Genomic DNA, 16,552 nt, shown 5'->3' with positions numbered 1-16,552 from the left:
ACACACACACACACACACACACACACACACACACAGGTGGTACCTGTCTCGTTCGGAGTCTGGGGGGGACGGCGTCTCCTGGGACAGGGTAGTCCAGCTGGAGTCTCGTCCTCAGACGGGGGTGTCGGGGGGCAGATCCATCCTGAAGCCCACCTTAGGGAGCCCCCCCACTGGCTCTGGGTCCACCGGGCCCGGGAGCGGCCTGCTGGGGGGTGCTGATCCTCTCCGCCGCTCTGGTGGTCTTGGGGGGACGAGGGCGGGTACTGCTGCAGGAACTGGTTCTCGTTGTTGGGGTGCAGCTCCAACCTTTATCACCCGGGGCTGGGAGGTGCGCGGGGGCTTGGCCGGGCTCTGACTGCCCCGGGGGAGGGGGGTGGGATGTGCAGGCTGTGCTCCTCCCTGCCGGGGCCCGGGGCCCGCTGGGAGGAGCCGCGGTGCAGCCAGTGGTTCGGGCCCTGGTTGTCCAGGAGCCCACTCTGGGCTGGAGGAGCGAGGAGGAGGAGGAGGAGGAGGAGGTGGTGGAGAGGGGAGTCTGCACCATCACGGGCAGCAGGGTCGGTGTAGGGTCTTCAATCCTCTTCTTCCACCACGGCTCGTATCTCCTTTTCCTTCAGCTCCTCTTCTTCCTCTTCCTCTGACTTCCCCTCGACTTTTTCCTCTTCCTCCACCTGCTCCATCTCCTTCCCCTCCTCCTTGTCCTGGGGGCTGGGGTGCTTGTCCTCTGGCTTCTCCTCCTCCTGGCTGTCCCTCTCCTTCACAGGGCTGGCCTGCCCCTTCAAAGGGCTGCTCTGATCCTTCAGGGGGCTGGCCTGCTCTTTCAGAGGACTGGCCTGTTCCTTCACCGGGGAGGGCTGCTGCTGCTGCTGCTGCTGCTGCTGCTGCTGCTGCCTGTTCTCCTCCTCCTTCCTCCCCCCAGCTCAGGTCCAGGTCCAGGCCCTTCCCGTGGTACTCCAGGAAGCTCCGGGTTCTCCTCCGGAATGGGGGCAGCTGGGAGTTGTCCTTGCCGGGCTCCGACCAGTCGGGGTTGTTGTTGTCGGCGTCGTTGCGGACCCCGGCCCTGCACAGCTCCATCTGCTGGCTCTCGGCCCGCCGCTGCATGTTGGCGCCGTTCTTTGGCCAGCTTGGGGTTGGCGTTGTTGAAGGGGTTGGACACGGAGGAGGAGTAGAGCGCCGAGCAGGAGGACTTCTTGGGCAGGCCGCGGCCCCGGCTCGGGGCCTGGTTCCTGGGGAGAGGAGGCAGGTTGTCGCCCAGGCCCATGGCGCCGCGGACGCTGGTCGCGGCGTAGCGCTGGCGGCTCTTGGGTAGCGTGGCCGAGCTGAAGGTTTCCGTGCCGGCGGCGGACTCCCTGATGATCTCGCGGCCCAGCAGGTGGTTGTAGGAGGAGCGGAGGCTGAGGGAGGTGGGGGGGGCGGAGGAGGTGCCACCGCCGCGGTGGCTTGAGCCCACGTTGGAAGGGGAGGAGCCAGAGCGAGACAGGGGAGGAGTCTGCACCGACGTCATGGCCGACGGGAGAACGGCTGGAGGGACGATGCTATGAGGAGGGAGGAGAGAGGAGAGAGGAGAGAGGAGAATGGAGAGAGGAAGGAGAAGAGGGGAGAGAGGAGAGAGGAGAGAGGAGAGAAGAAGGAGAAGAGGGGAGAGAGGAGAGAGGACCAGTTTTACTTTTTTTTCTGATCTGCTTTGATCAAGGTCTTGGCTTTTGCACACTTCTATAAAAACTGCTAATTAAAAGCATAAACTTTCATTTGCTTTAGCACGGTCACAGTTCTTTCACACAGAAGGTGACCAAATGTACTGTTTTAGAAACACTGTTCCCAAGTCATTAACCTTGAGTGTGTTCGGCTGATAGCAGGGCACAGCCTCTGGCGCATGATGTATTAACCAGCGGGTTATAAACAAAGACCAGGGAAGGCACAACCAGTGTCAAGGAAGACCGTTTTGCCAAAACTTACTTAAAAAGATTCTTCCCCTTTTCATTGGATTACCAGAATTCACTCAATCACAGAATTCACTCAATCTTCCCCTTTGCATTGGATTACCAGAATTCACTCAATCACAGCAATGACTGCCTTTCACAATTCAACAATAACAACTCAACAAAAACAGCAGATTTAACCTGACCTCAACCATACTAAACTCTTACCTAAGTTAAATCTATTCAAACAATTTCAAATGATGCATATACCCATACCATCTTCAAGCTACTACCTAAAACAAATAATTCTTAACGGACCGTATATATTTTTGTAACTATTGTACCCTAAAGCATAATTAAAAAAGGTGTCATAGCTGTTGAGGTGACTCAGTCTAAACAGCTAGGGCACTGCAATTTGTGAGATGAGTTTAACAGTGACCAGGAGGTCAATTAAATGCACTGTTTGGGCTGCTAATGTTAACTAGCTAAACTAGATATCACCTGCTAGCTAGCGAGTGAGCGAAAGAAGGGGGGGGGGGGGGGGGGGGGAGAGAGAGAGTAAGAGAGAGAGAGAGAGAGAGAGAAAGAGATAAAGGCATTAACAAGGCAAGGTTTTTGGCTGAAAAGTTATGAACCTTGTGATATAATAGCAAACATACCCAGACCCAGACCCAGAAACACCCACATTCACACCCACACCCACACCCAAATCCCCCCCCCACACACACACACACACACACACACTCACACACGCTTCTTAGTGACAAAGTCAAACAGCTTAAATGACAAAGACGCAAACACAGGCGGTTAAACATAACAAACACAAGCATGTGAAGTCCACACACACACACACACACACACACACACACACACACACACACACACACACACACACACACACACACACACACACACACACACACACACACACACACACACACCATACACAACCACTCTCGTCCTAGCCGCCCTCCATGTGAAAATATGGAAACGCAAACACGGCAGATTTCAGTGATACCAGATCTTGTGAAAAAGGAGACAGATAGGATTTAGTGAGGAACAGATTGTTCAGGCAGTGCAATTTCGTTCCTACGGGTCCCCTATAACGCTCTCTTTCTCTCTGTCTGTTTGGCTGTCTGTTAGCTGTCTGTCTATCGTCTGTCTGTCTCTCTCTCTCTCTCTCTCTCTGTCTGTTATTGTTATGTCACTCACACAGCCGGTTCTGAATCTGCCATTTGTCCTCACGGTTATGAGTCACACGCTATCAGGACAGGTGTCAACAGGTACAAGCCTGGGTCAGCCCCCCCCCCCCCCCCCCCCCCCCCAACACTCACACACACACACTCTCCCCTTAAAGTCTCGCTGATATATATATTTTTATTCTGATCTCAGTAATCCTTCTTACGTAATGGATGCATTAGCTCCTGATTTTGGGGATCTGGGCTTTCACCCCACAGCAAAAGTTTAACTGAGTTGCAGTTTGAAAACATGATGTGATCTCACACCCCTCATAACACACACACACACACACACACACACACACACACACACACACACACACACTAGATCGACCTATTTCACTCTCTCTCCCTCTCTCTCTCTCTCTCCCCTCTCTCTCTCTCTCTCTCTCTCTCTCTCTCTCTCTCTCTCTCTCTCCCCTCTCTCTCTCCCTCTCTCTCTCTCTCTCTCTCTCTCTCTCACTCTGTCTCTCGGCCGTATGACCTAGACACTGGTAGCAGTTTCTGTTTCCTTTCCTTGACAAAAAACTAAAATGAGTTATCCCAGATGTGTGAGGAGCAGGAAGAGGAGGAGGAGGAGGGGGGGGGGGTGAGGAGGAGGAGGATGAAGAGGAGATGAAGAGGAGATGGAGGAGGAAGGGGAGGAGATGCAAGATGAGAAACCAGGATGTATTAGCTAAGAGTGTGGTTAATAGGAGAGAGAGAGAGAGGAGAGAGAAAAGAGAGAGAGCAAAGAGAGGAGAGAGAAAAGAGAGAGATGGGGGTGGCGGGGGGATGACACAGCAGTTTCAGCACAGGCAGGACAGGGGTAATATCCCAGGGAACAGAGGTTACTCTAACTCTTCCTTCTCAATAAATCTATTGTAGAGCCATTAGCCTTCCGGGGGTCATCCATTGGGCCAGCGGAGAAGCACCCCCCTGTCATAGGACAGAAGCAGCCTGTATCTCCCCACAGCATCACCTCTCCTCCCCTCTCTAGTCCCTCCTGCAGGGCTCCATTCTGAATGATCTTGTCGCCTGATATTCATGTCATATAGAGCATGCAAAAACATCTTGCAAACAAATAATGGGAGGTAAATGATGTGTAGGTTTACAGATACAGAGAAACTTAGTTTAAATCCCATGAACCACATTTATTTTTATGTTTTGATTATTTAATTGTTATGGATTGCATCATCACGCCAGACTGCCTAGATAGGCGATAAAATGTCATTTCTCCTGCCTTCAATCTTCAAAACAACAAGACATATTGCACAGAATTATCCTCTCAGCCAAGGCCTTGGCCTACTAAAGTATCCTTCAGCTGTCATCTTGTCGATTCGGGCCCTTCGTGCGCATCCCTCTATAACCTACATGGACATAGCCTTTCTAGAGCAGGGATGTGCAACAGATGAACGCATTACAGGCAGAAACGCAACTTGAAAAAGTAAATGATGTCATCGGTGGTGAAGCCCGCCGCCGCCTGGCTTTTCCAGCCCCGTAGTCTTTGAAAAGCTGTATTATCGCTAAATGTACATTTATACACAACGAGACAATACGTGTGTGAGTGTGAATGTGGCTAAAGATGCTATATTTAAGGTCACCCTCAATATATGAAGAGACGCCCTTTAGCAGCAGTGTATCCACTGTCGTAATCCAATCTCACGTTTCCTCCTCAGCGCCGCACTAGGATGCAGAACGCGCCCACCAGTAACGTCTTATTTACATCCATACTCACCGCTTCTGACAGCCTCGACTCTCAGCATCCGCCGCTCCCACGACGACGACACACAAGTGAGTGCAGCTGAAGTGACGGCAGCTTTTTAAGTGGTGTCAGTCCGCCCGTAGCTCCACCGTAGCTTGCCACCCGTATTAAATCGCATCACATCGTCACCATCACCACCACCACCATCACCAGCAGCAGCACTCTCTCCTCTCCCGTGCTGGTACCTAGAAGCTCCGTCTATCTGCGCCAGCACCTCCCCTAGAAGCGTCGCTGTAGAGCGACTCTCTAGTTTCCATAATCCCAGGGTCCGAATGTACAGGGGGCGGTACCCCTATTCGGGAACAACCAATCGGTGAGAAATAGATGGCTTCGAAGTCACCGCCCTTTGGGCGTTCGGATTAGTGATTGGTTGGTAACGGGGAGAGGCACCGCCCACTGTACGTTCCGACTCTTCGAATAGCTGCTCCAGCATTTTGGACGCAGGACATTCAGAGCACAGGGGAAGACCCGCAAACAAGATAAATCTCTGGTGTTATTACATGTTCCCAGGTAATGGAATCACACGTCATCGTGATGCGGTTATCCGTGGAGACAAACAACAAATATCGCTCGTGTTTCTTGTTTTTGGCCGATGTAGATGCCTCAGGGAAAATGGTATGTAGTATTAGAAGTAAAAATCTGGCGTGTGACAATTAATTGATAAAGTTGTGCTGAGAAACTAATGGTGGTCAGTATGGTCTAAATAAACATTTGTAAAATAATAATTCAGTCAACAAGTTAACGTTGTATGCTTCGTGTTTATTGCTAACAAATAAATGGTAGAACTACTTGAGACAAAATTCATTTTTGTATTGTGCGTTTTGCAACGGTGCCTGCGGACAGAACAAACCTGGTTCATTTCTATGACAGATTTCAGCCAAAATGGCTCATTTTATGCTGCAGCTTATTCCAGCTTCTACATCCCACTACGTGAGGGCACATTGTCAGTAGGCAAGTAGTAGTATAGAGGGTCCTCTCTCTCACTCACACACACACACACACACACACACACCGACACTCCTTTCAACAGATAAAAAACACACATCCACACTAATGCTAATGACAGGAGGTTACCTATGTAACAGTCTTCGCCTCACTGCCCGCTTGTAGATCCACACTCTCGTATCAAATCAGAATACATTCTCCTTTTTTGGTTTTCCATATGTTGCTCTAGCGTCCCTGTGGAGCCGCTACACGCCCAGGGTCCAGCGACAGGGGCCACCTCCACCCTGGGGGAGGAGGTGCAGGTGGAGGGGATGGGCGGTGGTGGAGGCCAGGCTCCCCGTGCTCCACGAGTGGGTCAGGCCAGCAGCGAGGTGGGGGTGGGCGGCGATGGTGGACGTGATGCGGGGAGAGACCGGCGGCTGTTGCTGCTGCTGCTGCTGGTGGTGGTGGTGGTGGTGGTGGTGGAGGTGGAGGCGTGACACACCGGAGAAACAGGGGGATGAGCGGATGGAGCGCAACGCGGCCTCGTCTGGGCGGACGAGGGGGCGGGAGGGAGAGAGAGAGAGAGAGAGAGAGATCAAATGTCCACCCGACCGTTGAAATCGAGCCATGCTTGGAAGCTAAAGTGCAATGTTGTCAGGTAAGAAAATAGACTGGGGCACATTGAAACCTTCCATCCAAACAACAGGGGTTATAACAGGCCAGCAATGTCTGCACTGCTGCATCGCCCCATCAGATAAAAGCATCACCTACTGCCATATAAAGAGCTTTGTATATGGGATGCCGTTACCGATATTGGATTACACGTTTAAGCCCATCTTTTTGGCACTATTCCCGCCCTCCGGTCCTCACCCTCTCGACGGAGCCTCAGCAGGCCCTGAGCCTGGCTGTTTCCTGCCCGGGCCGCCCGCTCATAGTAGCCCGCGGCCAGCGTGGAGCTCTGCTGCACCCCGAAGCCGCGGTCGTAGCACCGGCCCAGTTGGAGCAAGGCCCTGCCGTCCTGTGGTACAAAATAAACACACAGCCTCCATCACCTTCAGGGGACCTGGGGACAACAGCGGGCCCAGCTGCACGGCACAGGGGGGGGAAGATCATGGCCAACGGATGGATGCCACATTTGGTCGGCTGTTTTAAGATTTTTTCAAATCCAGTGACGCCCACAACTGACGGCCAAGCCCTGCTGTTGACACATTCTGTTGTTGTGACAGAAATGACTCAACTAAAAACCGGAATATTTAGACTAGATATCCTATGAACACACGTAACTGTATAAATCTGTCTCTGATATGGACACCCTGACAATATATAATTACAGAAAGATGAAAGATGCAGTTGTGTAACCGGAGCTTCTAGGTCAATATACTCCCCCTGCTGGACCGCGTTCACCAGTGCATCTGTTGCGACAGCAACATACGCCGACATCCATCTGCCTTATCGATTCAGCGATAGAACGCTTATGCTGACAATCGCTTGCTTGCTTTGTGTATCTGATTGAGCACCTGTGGTGTGTTGGTGTTACAGGAGCCTAGGTTTGGTCACATGCCAAGTCTTGCCAAGGAAGTACGTCCTGGCACTTAGAAATAGTACTTGGCATTGTTTAGCATCTTAGCCTTGCTATCTTTGTTGTACACAGGGTAGGGGTTGACCAAGCTTTTGTAAGTACATGTTACTTGTTTCTATGAACATCCTTACTAATCCGATATATTGTCGTTTCTCTTCCTCCTGACAAATGTTTTTAATGTAAGTCACTTTGGATAAAAGCGTCTGTTTGCGTTAATGCAAGTCTTTGTGAATGCATCGCAGCAACAGTGTCTCCCTCATCCTTCTCACGAGGACGTTGTGCCGATAATATGAGGGGAGGTCTTTCACACACAAGTCCAGGAGGACTCTGGAACAGCTACTCACGCCGCTCTTTGCCGCCATCTTCAGGTAATGCACGGCCTTGCGCCCGTCGACCACCGCCTCCTGGGAGAACACATACCCGAGGAAGAGCTGGGCCTGGACGCAGAGAGGAAGAGGGACGGACCGTCAGTGTTGTGGTAGGGCTAGATGACGGCCATGTTGCCCCTTATGGGACCACAGCAGAAGAGGTGGCTTCCACTGTCCGCTTCCAAACACAAACGCCATCTGGGTTGATGCTGTGCTGCTGTCAAACCTCGATGCACCCCCTAACGATGAAGAGCACTGTCAGCTTAAACATAGATGATCCGAGCATTACTTTGTTCTGGCTCCAGACATAAATACTGCCAAACAGAGAAGTGTACTCGCACTAACTCCAACTGCCTAAAGTTTCGCACTGACTCAACATCAATAACAACTGCTCTCACAAAGAGGGCAGTCCTTCTGAGCAGACCCATATCGATCTACCGCCACACTCCGACTGCGGTACCGGCCGATTCCTGGACAGATGTGAAGCCAGGGGCTACCTCAGTGAGCCCGGAGGCCGCAGACCGCTCCAACAGACGCACGGCGGTGCTCCACTGCTGGGGGGTAGGCTGCCCCCTGCTGGTCAGCAGCAGCTTGGCGTAGCGGTACTGGGCGTGGGCGTGGCCTCCAGCCGCCGCCTGCCAGTAGTAATGCAGAGCCTGGGGGCGGGACACAGACGATACAAACGTCAATCAAATCAAATAATACCTTTTGTTTTCTAGCGGAGTTTGTTAATTCTTTATTTCCCTTGGGGTCTGAAACATGGTTACACGCACACGGCCGTTATAACGGCCTTCTTGGTCGGATATTTGAAGAATTGTATTGGTGAATAATATAACAAATTTACAGACAATATAGCAATATCCCCGGGTCCAAAACAAACTTTTAGAATTTGTACTCTTACCACCAGAGTGGAACAAATCGACCAGCCAACTGTTTTAATACGGAGGGCTGAAGGTTTTTACCTGCAAAATGCTGAACTCGATCCTCCATTGGCTGGTGGAAGGCCACTGTGTGTACTTTATGTACTGCCCAAGCTGAGGCCTTTCACCTCCTTAACCCAAGCGCTAACCCACACCCCCTCCTCCCCTTGGTAGCAGTAGGACCCCCCCCAACTGCGGGGTCTGCACAGCGTGTGATCAGCGCTCACCTTCTCCGTGTCCTGGGCCGCGCCGCGCCCCGTCTCCCAGCACATGGCCGCGTTGTATTGGGCCTTGCTGTAGCCCAGCCGCGCCGCCGCCGCGAAGCAGGAGATGGCCTCCTGGTGGCGCTGGGTCTGGGCAGCCTGCAGGCCTGGGGTGGGGAGAGAGAGAGACGTCAGACCACACGGTAGAGGGCTGTCATCGTCCAATGCCTCTGGCGCTGGGGAGCATCACATGAGGTGAAGCTGTGTTGCTAAGGAACTGGGATCTCTCAGCCCTCCCTGAGAGACACGGCCTCTTCGTCGATGGCTTTGTGACTACGAGTGACGTCGGGAAAATTAGATATTGCGGTATTTCGGATGCGATATTGGATCATGACATGCTGGTTTTAACTATTTATTACATGCTCAAACAACTAGGGCAATCGATTTATTGTGAGTCGACAGGCATCCTTGAGAATCTTTAGTTTATTCTTAATGCACCCTTTAAGACCAGCAATGCCCAACCAGAGCAATGATTGAGTCTGAAAGAGGAGCTCCTCATATCCCATAATAACCAGTGAGCGGGTCGGATCCCAGGGACGGGCGTTCCTCACCGATGATGTTCAGGATCACCGGAACGCTGGAGCGTCCCACGTGGCGCAGGGTGGAGGCTGCCTCAATCAGCCGCTCCTCCCCTCTCGACACCTCCTGAAGAACGTCGGCACGGAGGGGACGTAGTTAGATATCTAACGGTCGGTGAGACCAGGACCGAACACTAAAGCAGGACGTAAACCCACCTGGCCGTCGTCTCCAGGCGTCTGGGTGCCGTTAAACACTGGGCGATCTTGCTCAAGGTGCGCGGATGAAGATGGGGATTGAGGACCTGTAGTTCAAGAAAAAAGTAATAGAACCGTTAGAGAAAAGAAAAGAGCCCACACTCTGCCCTCTGAATGTTAGGCTTAGTTATTGGGTGAAAATAAGCAAACCTTGCATAGAACCATGGTGACTGAAGTCTGCCCTCCGGTGGTCAGATCGTAGACTGTCGACGGAAAAGTGCCCCAGGTCTTCGCTGCTTCTACTGCTTCTGCTGCTGATTCTGCTGCTGCTTCTGCTGCTGCTGTTAGTGTTGATGTTGTGGAGCTGAGGCTGATCCTGGCCTTGTCCCTCTGGCAACATGTGCATACACAGACGACCCCTCGCTCTGGGAAAGGCATCTGGGTTGGACACTACAGGAGAAGCAGCACACAACGTCAGGATCCACACTCTAAGGCGAACGACCCATTTATCTGAATGGATTGGTCTACGGTTATAAAGATTCAAGATTCAAAGTGTTTATTGCCATATGCACAATAAGAAACATGCTATCAGTCATACAATGAAATCCTTCCTTTGTTTTCCACAGACTGAATGCCAAGAAAGAAATAAAACAAATATAAATGAATAAATTAATTAATTAATAATAATAAAATAAATATATATATATATATATATATATATATATATATATATATATTTTATATATACACACACACACACACACACACACACACACACATATATATATATATATATATACACACAATATTATAAATGTATAATGTATGTTATAATTAATAATTAATAATAATTCTAAGGTATAATAATGTATCATTTTAAATGTAGGCCGTACGGATGGTATGGCCGTTCACTCACAGATCTCCACCAGGACCCGGTAGCCACACTTGTGCAGCGCCGCGGGAGAGGCCCAGGCTCCTGGCGCGGCGGCTGGGCTGGGTCCGGCCTCGGGCGACGAGGACCACTGGGAGTGGAGCCGCCTGCAGATCTGCATCAGCAGGGCAGCCGCGGCCCCCTGGGGAGAGGAAACACACGACCACTGAACCACCGCTTGTAGAGGAAACACATAACCAGTCAATAACCGCTTCTATAGGAAACACATAACCAGTCAATAACCGCTTCTATAGGAAACACATAACCAGTCAATAACCGCTTCTATAGGAAACACATAACCAGTCAATAACCGCTTCTATAGGAAACACATAACCAGTCAATAACCGCTTCTATAGGAAACACATAACCAGTCAATAACCGCTTCTATAGGAAACACATAACCAGTCAATAAACGCTTGCATAGGAAACACATAACCAGTCAATAACCGCTTGTATAGGAAACACATAACCAGTCAATAACCGCTTGTATAGGAAACACATAACCAGTCAATAACCGCTTCTATAGGAAACACATAACCAGTCAATAACCGCTTCTATAGGAAACACATAACCAGTCAATAACCGCTTCTATAGGAAACACACAACCAGTCAATAACCGCTTGTATAGGAAACACATAACCAGTCAATAACCGCTTGTATAGGAAACACATAACCAGTCAATAACCGCTTGTATAGGAAACACATAACCAGTCAATAACCGCTTCTATAGGAAACACATAACCAGTCAATAACCGCTTGTATAGGAAACACATAACCAGTCAATAACCGCTTCTATAGGAAACACATAACCAGTCAATTACCGCTTGGATAGGAAACACATAACCAGTCAATAACCGCTCCTATAGGAAACACATAACCAGTCAATAACCGCTTCTATAGGAAACACATAACCAGTCAATAACCGCTTCTATAGGAAACACATAACCAGTCAATAACCGCTTGTATAGGAAACACATAACCAGTCAATAACCGCTTGTATAGGAAACACATAACCAGTCAATAACCGCTTGTATAGGAAACACATAACCAGTCAATAACCGCTTCTATAGGAAACACATAACCAGTCAATAACCGCTTGTATAGGAAACACATAACCAGTCAATAACCGCTTGTATAGGAAACACATAACCAGTCAATAACCGCTTGTATAGGAAACACATAACCAGTCAATAACCGCTTGTATAGGAAACACATAACCAGTCAATAACCGCTTGTATAGGAAACACATAACCAGTCAATAACCGCTTCTATAGGAAACACATAACCAGTCAATAACCGCTTGTATAGGAAACACATAACCAGTCAATAACCGCTTCTATAGGAAACACATAACCAGTCAATAACCGCTTCTATAGGAAAAACATAACCAGTCAATAACCGCTTGTATAGGAAACACATAACCAGTCAATAACCGCTTGTATAGGAAACACATAACCAGTCAATAACCGCTTGTATAGGAAACACATAACCAGTCAATAACCGCTTGTATAGGAAACACATAACCAGTCAATAACCGCTTCTATAGGAAACACATAACCAGTCAATAACCGCTTGTATAGGAAACACATAACCAGTCAATAACAGCTTCTATAGGAAACACATAACCAGTCAATAACCGCTTGGATAGGAAACACATAACCAGTCAATAACCGCTCCTATAGGAAACACATAACCAGTCAATAACCGCTTATATAGGAAACACATAACCAGTCAATAACCGCTTCTATAGGAAACACATAACCAGTCAATAACCGCTTGTATAGGAAACACATAACCAGTCAATAACCGCTTGTATAGGAAACACATAACCAGTCAATAACCGCTTGTATAGGAAACACATAACCAGTCAATAACCGCTTGTATAGGAAACACATAACCAGTCAATAACCGCTTCTATAGGAAACACATAACCAGTCAATAACCGCTTGTATAGGAAACACATAACCAGTCAATAACCGCTTGTATAGGAAACACATAACCAGTCAATAACCGCTTGTATAGGAGACACATAACCAGTCAATAACCGCTTGTATAGGAAACACATAACCAGTCAATAACCGCTTCTATAGGAAACACATAACCAGTCAATAACCGCTTGTATAGGAAACACATAACCAGTCAATAACCGCTTGTATAGGAAACACATAACCAGTCAATAACCGCTTGTATAGGAAACACATAACCAGTCAATAACCGCTTGTATAGGAAACACATAACCAGTCAATAACCGCTTGTATAGGAAACACATAACCAGTCAATAACCGCTTCTATAGGAAACACATAACCAGTCAATAACCGCTTCTATAGGAAACACATAACCAGTCAATAACCGCTTGTATAGGAAACACATAACCAGTCAATAACCGCTTGTATAGGAAACACATAACCAGTCAATAACCGCTTCTATAGGAAACACATAACCAGTCAATAACCGCTTGTATAGGAAACACATAACCAGTCAATAACCGCTTCTATAGGAAACACATAACCAGTCAATAACTGCTTGTATAGGAAACACATAACCAGTCAATAACCGCTTCTATAGGAAACACATAACCAGTCAATAACCGCTTCTATAGGAAACACATAACCACTCAATAACCGCTTGTATAGGAAACACATAACCAGTCAATAACCGCTTCTATAGGAAACACATAACCAGTCAATAACCGCTTCTATAGGAAACACATAACCAGTCAATAACCGCTTGTATAGGAAACACATAACCAGTCAATAACCGCTTGTATAGGAAACACATAACCAGTCAATAACCGCTTGTATAGGAAACACATAACCAGTCAATAACCGCTTGTATAGGAAACACATAACCAGTCAATAACCGCTTCTATAGGAAACACATAACCAGTCAATAACCGCTTGTATAGGAAACACATAACCAGTCAATAACCGCTTCTATAGGAAACACATAACCAGTCAATAACCGCTTCTATAGGAAACACATAACCAGTCAATAACCGCTTGTATAGGAAACACATAACCAGTCAATAACCGCTTGTATAGGAAACACATAACCAGTCAATAACCGCTTGTATAGGAAACACATAACCAGTCAATAACCGCTTGTATAGGAAACACATAACCAGTCAATAACCGCTTCTATAGGAAACACATAACCAGTCAATAACCGCTTGTATAGGAAACACATAACCAGTCAATAACAGCTTCTATAGGAAACACATAACCAGTCAATAACCGCTTGGATAGGAAACACATAACCAGTCAATAACCGCTCCTATAGGAAACACATAACCAGTCAATAACCGCTTCTATAGGAAACACATAACCAGTCAATAACCGCTTCTATAGGAAACACATAACCAGTCAATAACCGCTTGTATAGGAAACACATAACCAGTCAATAACCGCTTGTATAGGAAACACATAACCAGTCAATAACCGCTTGTATAGGAAACACATAACCAGTCAATAACCGCTTGTATAGGAAACACATAACCAGTCAATAACCGCTTGTATAGGAAACACATAACCAGTCAATAACCGCTTGTATAGGAAACACATAACCAGTCAATAACCGCTTGTATAGGAAACACATAACCAGTCAATAACCGCTTGTATAGGAAACACATAACCAGTCAATAACCGCTTGTATAGGAAACACATAACCAGTCAATAACCGCTTGTATAGGAAATAATAAATAATAATAATAATAATAATAATAATAAACTAACGCGTGTGTAGGAACACATTAGCAGTTCCCATCACCTTCCTACACGTGAAGCCAGAATAAGTCTATGTCAGTGTCTGTGCAGGTACAGAATGAAGGGTGCAGGGTGTGACATGTGTAGGCCAGTGTAATCGACGTGTCAGTGCTGTACTGTCGGTGCTGTAAGGATGCAGATGTTTGATATGCGTAGGGCTCCTACCCATCCCACGGCATCCAGAGCCGTGTAGCGAGGGAGCTCCGTGTAGCAGAAGCCTGAGGTCTTCTGTTTCCTCCCCTTCCCTCCATCTTTTTCTCTCTGGGAGCTGAGGAAGAGCAGGAAGAGGAAGGTGAACACACACAGCCATGACACAAGGCCTAGCCTACCCACCTGCTACTCTGTCCCCATCATTACACACACGAGAGCTGAGACTAAGAATTTGTTTTGTTGTAGAAGGCTTCCTTTTACTGAAACATGAAGTCATTTATTCTGATTATTTTTTAACCATTCTTCGACTTCAGAACGAAAACAAAACACTATATTTTGTAAAACCTTATTTCAATGCAACATTGAAACATGATGGGTGTGTTCAGCAAAGAGTAAAATACAATAACATGTGACGGTATTGATTTAAATGGATGACCAGTAATCACAAACGCATCACAGCTGGCGGGGGTCTCAACCGACAGAGTAGCTAGTATGTCTACTAGCATGTACTGAGCGAGAGGCAGACAGACAGACAGACAGGCAGGCAGACAGACAGACAGAGGGAGAGGGACAGAGAGAGAGAGAGGGCTGAGACAGCTGAAAGGCACTGTGAGGATGAGGAAGAGAGGGTTTGCTTCTTCCTCACGAGGGGTGAGGAGATCATAGATGAGAGTGACTTCCGCTATGTGGATGCCATTTGTCAACCAAAATAGAAGGCCATGCACTTCTAATGAACCCTTGCCTTCCTTGGGCAAAAAAACACACAGTAAGCAAGCACTACTTTCTATTCTCAATCTTACTGTACAGTGTGTGTGTGTGTGTGTGTGTGTGTGTGTGTGTGTGTGTGTGTGTGTGTGTGTGTGTGTGTGTGCGCGTGTGTGTGTGGGGGTGCATATGAGGTGGAGGGGGGGCAGCCTACCTGCTGTCAGTTGTGTTCAGAGAGTTGGAGAGGAGATTGGAGCCATTGAGGACCTCGTCCTCCACACAGTGGTTTTGGGACAGCCGTAAGGGGGCGTTGCCATGGCATCTGTGGAGTACTGTGTGTGTGTGTGTGTGTGTGTGTGTGTGTGTGTGTGTGTGTGTGTGTATGTGTGTGTTTGGGTATGTGTGTGGATGCATGGGTGTGTGGGTGGCGTGGTGACAGAATGCAACATATGTCAGATCGCTCGAGTTTGCAGTTTTTAGATAGTTCGAGTACATAACAATATTGGTAACCAATATGGTAACATACAATATTACCATATTGTATAACATTATAAAGCATATACGGTATATGCTTTATAATATGTCATACAATATGGTAATATTGTATGTTACCATATTATGGTATATGATATAACATAAGAAAGGTGTCATATTCATAAACACGTGCCCAAGGTCCTACATATATTGGTTCTAACTTACTGTGCCGTGAGGTCAAGGCACGATATAGTCATTAAACGGTTTTGCTTTAGAAATGCATTATAAAAAAAACACGAAATATGTTTAAGAAAATAAAACAATACAGCAGAGTTCCATAACCAGTCCTAGTAAAGTGAGTGGCGGGGGGAGGAATGGTTGCCACTACTCACCTCTACCAAAGAAGCCTTGCAGCCTCCACATGATGATCCAAGAGGAGGTCTAAAGACGCTCCATCTTTAGAACAGCTCTTAGGGTGCCGTCCTAATCCGTTGGGGAGATGGTTTGAATCGCTCCTCTCGTTGACCTGTGCTGCCCGAATCACGAGTTATTTTGGAAACACACCATACCGGAAGCGGCACTACTACCGGAGAAGATGACGCAACGAAACGACAAGCATGGAGCGGCGTCGCCCCCCAGCGGTTTGCGGGGGTAATGTACCATATCCAACGTAAGCCGTTTACATTGATTTAACCGTAGATGAAGTAGTTTGGGTTTCCTTCAAAAATATCATGGTAGATGTGCTGGAGAAATACGGTGCCCTCTTTCACAACATTTGGAGAGAACATTTAGCTGCTCTGTCTGTGTGTCTGTCTATGGCGGTGTCTCATTTCGATGAGTGATGAGAAGATGTTTAGCACAT

General features: G+C 47.8%; 1 protein-coding gene and 1 pseudogene across 2 annotated transcripts in view; both read right to left on the bottom strand.

The window, feature by feature from the left end:
* Positions 1-5,055, bottom strand: part of LOC307081627 — a 22,848-nt pseudogene extending 17,793 nt beyond the window's left edge. The window contains exons 1-3 of the transcript XR_013812813.1: positions 4,872-5,055; positions 580-1,532; positions 44-532 (exon numbers count right to left, since the gene is read on the bottom strand). The product of XR_013812813.1 is annotated as an uncharacterized misc_RNA (transcript). The remainder of the gene's footprint in view (positions 1-43; positions 533-579; positions 1,533-4,871) is intronic.
* A 596-nt stretch (positions 5,056-5,651) lies between these two features.
* dele1 (DAP3 binding cell death enhancer 1) lies at positions 5,652-16,247 on the bottom strand. Its single transcript, XM_079745488.1, has 12 exons — positions 16,083-16,247; positions 15,431-15,548; positions 14,527-14,629; positions 10,585-10,741; positions 9,879-10,118; positions 9,690-9,775; positions 9,507-9,600; positions 8,920-9,062; positions 8,270-8,428; positions 7,749-7,841; positions 6,696-6,843; positions 5,652-6,372 (listed from the first exon to the last, which is right to left on the bottom strand). The coding sequence occupies exons 1-12, from the start codon at positions 16,111-16,113 to the stop codon at positions 6,089-6,091; spliced, it is 1,656 nt and encodes a 551-aa protein (XP_079601614.1). The 5' UTR covers positions 16,114-16,247; the 3' UTR covers positions 5,652-6,088.
* Positions 16,248-16,552: the final 305 nt, after the last annotated feature.

This window comes from Pollachius pollachius (assembly GCF_949987615.1).
Source record: "Pollachius pollachius genome assembly, chromosome: 10".
NCBI lineage: Eukaryota > Metazoa > Chordata > Actinopteri > Gadiformes > Gadidae > Pollachius > Pollachius pollachius.
This window is presented reverse-complemented; position numbering and strand designations above follow the sequence as displayed.